Below are 7,828 nucleotides of genomic sequence, written 5' to 3'. Positions count from 1 at the left end.
TGAGCCACCGCGCCCGGCCTCTTGTTCTTGATGTACAGTCATGGCCATATCCAGGCACAGCTTGCGATGGAGGGTCCTACTATGTTTGTGGCAGGGAGCTGCAAACCAGAATGCAGGTTGCAGAAGCAGCTTCTGCCTCTGAACAGAAACATTCTCCTGACAGGAGCATCATGTTAGGAAACATCTCTCCTGTCAGGTTTCATTTGCCTTTGTCAAGTGATGGGCTAGGTGTGGTGGGCTCGGGGCCGTGTGTTCATGCCAGCATAGCATCATGTGCTTTAAGTGTTGGAGGTATTGATTTAGGAGCTGGCAGTGAGGGGTGTAGGAGTCCTCTAGCCCAATGCCTTGAATCTAGTCCCTTCTGTGAGGTATTGTATGGCAGTGGTGGCAACTACAACCCTTGCCAGGCACACAGGCAGGCAGTAGATCCGTGTTAGCTGGCCACACAACACCAAGAAGGCTGCGGGAGGTGGGTGGGCCTGGGAGGCTTCCATGCCGGGGTGCCCAGTGAACTTTGCCTCCGAAAGCCAAGTCCTGGCCCCTGGCTCTGTCTGGAGCCTGATGGAAAGCTTGCTTCAGCCAGCCTGCCCTAACACCAAGTTTGCAAGCACAGCTCATTCTCTGTTTGGTCTAGTTCCCTAAATGAGGTGTAGGTGAAGTGCACACGACAGGCTTTGACCAGGTGTGTTCCTGCGACATTAAGCCTTCTCTTCCTGGGGCTGGAAGTGGCTTGGAGAATGAGGTCTGAAGCCGCCTTAAAGATGCCCAGCCCTGTCCCTCCTTTGAGAGAACTTTTCACCCTGGCTCAGTTCCCCCTAGTCTCTGTTTCCCCAGCCCCTACACACACACACAGTTGGAAGTCTAGGACACATCACACATTATGGGGAAGAGCCCCAAACTTTTCAGGCAACTTGGACTTGAGCCTCAGCTCTGCCACTGGCCAGCCAGGCACCTGATCCCTGAACTAATCTCTGCATCTGTAAAATGGGGACCCCATACCTGTTCTACCTGTTGCTCAAAGGACTGGGAGCTTTGCTTGCTGATGGTTTGTGTAAAGGAATGAAACTACAAGGTGCAGCCCAGGATGGGGCCTTATAGGCAAGCCCTGATAACATGGAATTTGGGGCAAGAGTTAGGATAGCAGGGGCAGGCAGAACACCAGATCCCACCTAAACCTGGAACTTGTCCTTACTATACTAGGTCAGGCTGTGGTGACACTGGTAAACTCCGGGGCCAAGTATCCTCTAGATGGGGGCTTCTTGGAAGGGGATCTGGGCATCGTCCTTGCCTGGGTAGCTGAGCCACCTCAGAGCTCCTTGCAGGAAGCGTGGGAAACATGTTGTGAAGTGTGTGGATCTAGGTTCACATCCAGTGTTTGGCTGTGTGCTGCTTGCTGTCTTCCCCTGTGTCGTTATTCAGAGCCTTATAAGTCCTGCGTCTGTGGGCCATGTCGCCACATTCCATCCACCTCACGTCAAGTGGCCATACTCAGAGGGCCTTCTTTCCTGTGGGAGGCGTAAGAGCAACCTGCTGGTGCCAAGCCTAAGCGCGGGACCCAGGCAGGACCCAATTCCCCAAAACACTCCCATCCCACCCCACACCCACCATGGCGACCAAGACCACACCAAGGGTGTGACTGCCCTGAGGTTTCTGTTCAGCAGCCCTAACATTGGCTCTGCAGAGATGCCCCTCAAGCTCCCAGGCCCAGCTTGGTCTAGGGCCCAGAGCTGGCTCCTGACTTCCAGCTCTGTCCCCTTCTCTTTGTTCACACCACTTCTTTGCCTTCTTGTGGGCAGAAGGAGTCACTGAAGCTCTGAGCAGATGGAGGACAGTGACTAAGTCTTATCGAGACTCAGTCATGTTCTTCTACTGCCCCTTAAAATGCCCGGTGTCATGGAGTGTCAGTGTGTGACGGGACCTGAGGCAAGTCTCCTCTCCTGTAGCTGAGGCTGACGAGAGAAGGCCACAAAGCCACCTGCCATGGCCGGTGACAGGGCTGGGTCTTCAACCTGGGTTTCCTGACGTTGTTTTGAGGTTCTTTGTGTTTTGTTTGAAGTCTTGTCAGCGGGTGTCTTCTGAGCTGGACCCTGAGTGCAGTGTCCTGGTTCTCAATGGGGTCTCTTTCCCTTGGGGGAGCCAGATCGGATCTGGGTGTGACGATGATGGCAGCAAATTCTAAAAACCTGTTCAGTGTCTTTATAACAGGAAAGCCGTAAACTTAGAAATGTAGGCTGCAGCTCATGTGCTCTGTGTTCTGGGCTGGTAGGGATGGCTGGGCCCTGCTCCAGCCACCCACCCCCAACCTCCCTGCAGCTAGTGGGGCACAAGGCCACTCACACTCAGCTGTGGGAGTTGGCAGTCTGTCCTTCAGTCTTGTCATTGGCCTGTAACCATGAAGGACTCACCATGACATCATCCAGTGGGACCACCCCCCACTCCCCTGCCACCGCCACCATCACACGTACCCCAACCTTTTGCAAGATACTGTGTCTGTCCTCTGTGCTCATGAGCCGAAGACCAGGCCAGGTGCAGTGACTCACGCCTGTAATCCCAGCACTTTGGGACTATAGGCATGAGTCACTTTGGGATTGCAGGAGGGTCGCTTGAGCCCAAGAATTCGAGATCAGCTTGGGCAACATGGTGAGACCCCAACTCTACACGAACTTAAAAAATTAGCCGGGGGCTGGGCACAGAGGCTCATGCTTGTAATCCCAGCACTTTTGGAGGCTGAGGCGAATGGATCACTTGAGGTCAGCAGTTTGAGGCCAGCTTGGCCAACATGGTGGAACCCCATCTCTACTAAAACTACAAAAATTAGTTGGGCATGGTGGTGGGTGCCTGTAATCCCAGCTATTTGGGAGGCTGAGGCAGGAGAATCACTTGAACCCAGGAGGCGGAGGCAGAGGTTGCAGTGAGCCAAGATCATGCCATTGCACTGCAGCCTGGGCGACAGAGTGAGACTCTGTCTCAAAAAAAAAAAAAAATTAGCTGGGCTTTGTAGTATGCACCTGTGGTCCCAGTTACTCAGGAGATTGAGGCAAGAGGATCGCTTGAGTCCAGGAGATCAAGGCTGCAGTGAGCCATGTTTGTGCCACTGCACTCCAGCCTGAACAAACAGAGCAAGACCCTGTCTCAAAAAAAAAAAAAAAAAAAAAAAAGCTGAAGGTCACTTGTTCCTGGGTAGCTTGGGCTGGCCCCACTGGGTCTGAGTGGGTTGGTGTGAGATCAAGGTCTGCAAAAGAGCATTCACTCGTGAGCTGGGCACTTGGGGACACAGGCTGTTTCTGACATGCTCGGTAACTGCAAGCAACTGGCTCGACCCCTAGGCCCTGGTTTCCTTGTCTAAAAATAAGGTTTCTTCCAGCTCAGATGTTCTGTATTTGGGTTGCTGCTGAGGGCTGGGAGTTGGGGAAGGATGTGGGAGGGGCTTATAAGAGGCTCATTTTTCCCTTTTTGGATTTCCCTCCTCTTCTGACCCCCTTCCCAAAGTAGTGTTTTCCATCCAGATGACACCAGGAGAGCTCACTCAAAGCAGTGGGTAGGGGACTTCTGAAGCATGCGCATTCGTTACTTGAACGTTGTGAGTGGGCAGTTGAAACAATTCTTCCTTTCCAGATTGAATTCTAACTTTTAGAGATGCTAAAGGGTTGCTGCAAAAGTCATTTTTTTTTTTTTTGTAGGATATATCTATTGCCTGCAGTGAGATTTTCCTGGGGTGTCTTCTATCCAAGTCCCAATACTGTGAGGCAGGAAATTACAGAAGGCCACAGATGGCCTCGAGGGGTTCCTGGTGGGTTGGTGGGTTGTCTGTAGGTGGGAAAGATTGGGGAGTGGTTCCAGTGGTTTCTTGCCTCAGTGTCCTTGGTGGAGAAGGGTCTGTTTTCTTTCTTTTTTTTTTGAGATGGAGTTTACTCTTTTTGCCCAAGCTGGAGGGCAGTGGTGTGCTCTCGGCTCACTGCAACCTCCGTCTCCTGGGTTCAAGTGATTGTCCTGCCTCAACTTCCCGAGTAGCTGGGATTACAGGCGTGCGCTACCATGCCTGGCTGATTTTTGTATTTTTAGTGGGAACGGGGTTTCACCATGTTGGCCAGGCTGGTCTAGAATTCCTGACCTCAGGTGATCCGGAGAAGGATCTGTTTTTTAGGTAGTGGTTCCTGGTGTCTGTGGTCCTTTCGTGGCTATTCTAAGGCTGGGATTTGTCCCCTAGACTTAAAGCATAAGAAACTTTAATATCCCTGAGCCTACCACTGTTTTTGAAAGCAGTGTTTGCCTTTTCCTTTTACATTGCTAATAAAAGCCAGCACTTATGGAGCTTGTCCTCATGGTCACAGTATCTGAGAAGCTGGATCCCTCAGCGTCGGGCTTGTCCTTCCCCTTGCAGAGGGGGACGTGCTTCTGGTGAGCGGCCAGGCCGCAGCCACTTCTCACCAAGTGTGGGGTCCCCATGGTCGTGACTCCTGGCCAACCCGGCGTCCCAGTCCTGCTCTTCATGGAGGCTTTACTCAGCTGCTTTGGCCCGTCCTTCTCCCCCACCAGCCTGTTCCCTATTCCTGCAGGACCCCCGTGTGAGCTGGGCCCTGTGTGTGCCCTGGGAGGACGGACCCTAAGCATCTGCTGTCCGGGTCACTGGCCTTTTGTGGCAGCAGCTTGAATGCCAGGTCTGCCTGTGACAGTGTCCAGGGCCAAGAGAGACAACTACCTGAGCTGATAGAAATAGGCCGAGTAGGCCAGGCGTGGTGGCTCACGCCTGTAATCCCAGCACTTTGGGAGGCCAAGGTGGGTGGATCACTTGAGGTCAGGGGTTCAAGACCATCCTGGCCAACATGGCAAAAACCCGTCTCTACTAAAAATGCAAAAATTGGCCAGGCGTGGTGGCACAATCCTGTAGTCATAGCTACTCGGGAGACTGAGGCAGGAGAGTCGCTTGAACACGGGAAGTAGAGGTTGCAGTAAGCTGAGATGGTGCCACTGCACTCCAGCCTGGGTGACAGCAAGACTCCATCTCAAAAAAATTAAAAAATAATTAAAAAAAGAAAAAAGAAACAGGCTGAGTCCCTTTCCACACAAGCCTGCATTTGTGCTGGTGTCTTGGGTGCTTCTGATACTTTGCTCCTGAAGGGTTGTTTAATTTGGTCTTTTCTGAAGATACTGAAACAAATGTCAGTTTGTCTGAAGGACGAACATCACCGACATGTAGATGGGAATGGATTTGTTGGAGCCCCGTCTTCCTACTTCTCTTCTCTAAAAAATGACCCCTTAACCTCTGGGCTGGAGAGGGCTGTGGAGGAAGAACATTTGGTTGTCAGTTTGCAGCTCACACCTTCCTGAAGGAGAGGGCTGGGTGACCTGCGCAGCCTGGGCAGGCTCCTCTGTCGTGGTGGGATTAGACAGCATGGTCCAGAAGCTCCTTCTAGACCTATTGCTACTGGAAGGGGATTCCCCATTCCAGGGGCCTCCAGAAACAAGGCTGAGGATGGGGAGCTCTACTTCTTGTGCCACCCAGGTGCTGCTCTCCCCTTCCCCAGGACCCAGGACTGAGTTATGATGCTGGAGCTGAGAGTGAGACTGAGGGGCCTCCCAGGGAGGTGGGGAGAGGTCAAGAGGTGGCTCAGGATGGGTGAGGTGGCTCACACCTATAATTCCAGCACTTTGGGAGGCTGAGGCGGGAGGATCACTTGAGCCCAGGAGTTCAAGACCAGCCTAGACCACACAGTGATGCCCCATCTCAAAAAAAATAAATAAATAAAAATAAAAATAAACGTTTAATTTTTATTTAAAAATAAATATAGGTAGCTGCTAGGCACCCTAGGTCTAGCACTGGCTGGAGGGAAAGAGCTCAAAAACACAACACACAGGCCCTTCTCCCCAAAGGAGTCAGGCTTATAAACAATTGGCAACAAAGACCTAGAGGACTCCAGGAAGTGCCAGTGAGTGACAGCCCACTCACTGGCACTTCCTGTGACTCTAGAGGGAAGACAAGCAGCAAGACTTGCTTCAGAAAAGAGCAGCTCTGGGTGCCCCCAAAGCTTTGCTGGGCAGATACACAGTTGTGCCAAAAGTTGGTCAGTTCCCCTAGGTAGGCCTGGCACTGACTGGGACGTCCAGCAGGGCTGGGTCTGCTCCGGTGGGTCATGAGAGCCACACAGCCACGTGTGTGGTATTCTGTATGGGTACTCAACCCTGGCCACGTTCTTTGCCTATATTGTTGCTTGCAGCAGGTTCCACCAGAAGGATTGTTCCTCAACAAGTATCTTTGACTGAGTTCTCAGGATCATCCTCCATCCGTTCCCCAGGTCTCCCCCATACCTGCTCCATCTGACTACAGGCGTACCTTCCAGCTGTGCTGAGGACCTGACTGTGCTCCCAGCATTTCTGCTCTTACTTCCCATAAGGGTGATTTTTTGGAAGGGCCATGGTTGCTCTTCACATTTTGAGTTGCTGGATGCTTCTGCAGAAGGGATGAGAGTATGGAAGGAGAAGGGCCCACATGAATGTGTTTGGTGCCTTCCAGCAGCCTGAGATTGTGAGAACCACCCCATGCACTCTTCAAATGCTTTAAAACATTTTGTGTATGTGTTGAATTCTTGTAATAAACCCATGAGTTTACTATGAGTTAAACCCAATAGGCAGGACATGAGTTCTTTGGTTGAGCTTTCCTTCTTGTCATCAACTAGCTGTTGGTGCCTGAATCCTTGGCTGCATCTAACCTTTTATTTTAGTTTTTATTTTTATTTTTTAGAGGTAGAGTCTTGCTCTGTTGCCTAAGCTGGAATGCAAGTGTTGCGATCATGACTCACTGCAGCTGCGAATTCCTGGGCTCAAGCGATGCTCCCACTCCTGAGCCTCCTGAGTTGCTCAGACTTCAGGTGCCTTCCAGCACGCCTGGCTAATTTTTTGGGGGGGATAGGGCCTTACTATATTGCCCAGGTTGGAGCATCCAGCCTGTTTTCCTGAATGTCAGGCCCTGTTACCCTGACATAGGTACCACGGTGGTCCCCAGTACTGGCCTGAGACACAAGACTAGTTGGCTGGACCTTGGAGAAGTAACTGCATGTCTCTGTTCCTGCCATTGCTGAAGGATCCTGGCTGTGCCGTCAGCTTGCCTTGTCACCTTGTTTTTGGCTTCAGTTTCCCCATCTATAAAATGAAGGGGTTGAACTAGCTGATCTCCGTGATGTGTCTTGTATTTCGGACATTACCTCCCCTGGGGAAGAGAAAAACTAAAGACTCTAGTGACCACCTTAGGACATCTCACCCACATTCCCAGCTCCAGTCTGACCTGGACCCAATCCAGCTTCAGTAGACAACCTTAATAAGTGACTCATGGCATTTGATGAGGAAGGTCCTTGTGCAGGTAAATGCAGGAGCCCTAAATGAAGCCAGCATTTTATTGCTCTCACAAGTAATGGAGAGAGTAAAGTGAGCTCTCAGTCTTGGAGGTAGATGGTGTTTGTGTTGTGAAGATAAAGAAACTGAGGCCAGGCGTGGTGTCTCATACCTGTAATCCCAACACTTTTGGTGAGGCCGGAGCAGAAGGATTCCCTAAGCCCAGGAGTTCAAAACCAGCCCAGGCAACATAGTGAGACCTCATCTCTACAAAAATGGAAAAGCTAGCCAGGCATTATGGTGCACACCTATAGTCCCAGATACTCTGGAGGCGGAGGCAGGAAGATCTCTTGAGCCTAGAAGTTTGATGCTGCAATGAGCTATGATAGCACCACTGTACTCTAGCCTGGAGGACAGACTGAGACTCCGTTTCCAAAAAAAAAAAAAAGGCCAGACATGGTGGCTCACACCTATAAATCATCCCAGTACTTTGGGAGGCCAA

General features: G+C 51.4%; 1 protein-coding gene across 1 annotated transcript in view; it reads left to right on the top strand.

Moving 5' to 3' along the window:
* The first annotated feature begins 3,493 nt into the window (after nucleotides 1-3,493).
* The window catches only part of RBPMS2 (RNA binding protein with multiple splicing 2), a 35,808-nt gene continuing 31,473 nt past the window's right edge, over nucleotides 3,494-7,828 (top strand). Inside the window, exon 1 of the mRNA XM_011968044.1 lies at nucleotides 3,494-3,580. Within this exon, the coding sequence (XP_011823434.1) occupies nucleotides 3,557-3,580 (24 nt within the window). The 5' untranslated portion in view covers nucleotides 3,494-3,556. The remainder of the gene's footprint in view (nucleotides 3,581-7,828) is intronic.

Source organism: Mandrillus leucophaeus, unplaced genomic scaffold (genome assembly GCF_000951045.1).
Source record: "Mandrillus leucophaeus isolate KB7577 unplaced genomic scaffold, Mleu.le_1.0 Scaffold12, whole genome shotgun sequence".
Lineage (NCBI taxonomy): Eukaryota > Metazoa > Chordata > Mammalia > Primates > Cercopithecidae > Mandrillus > Mandrillus leucophaeus.
Note: the sequence above shows the minus strand (reverse complement) of the source record. Positions and strands in the feature narration are given on the sequence as shown.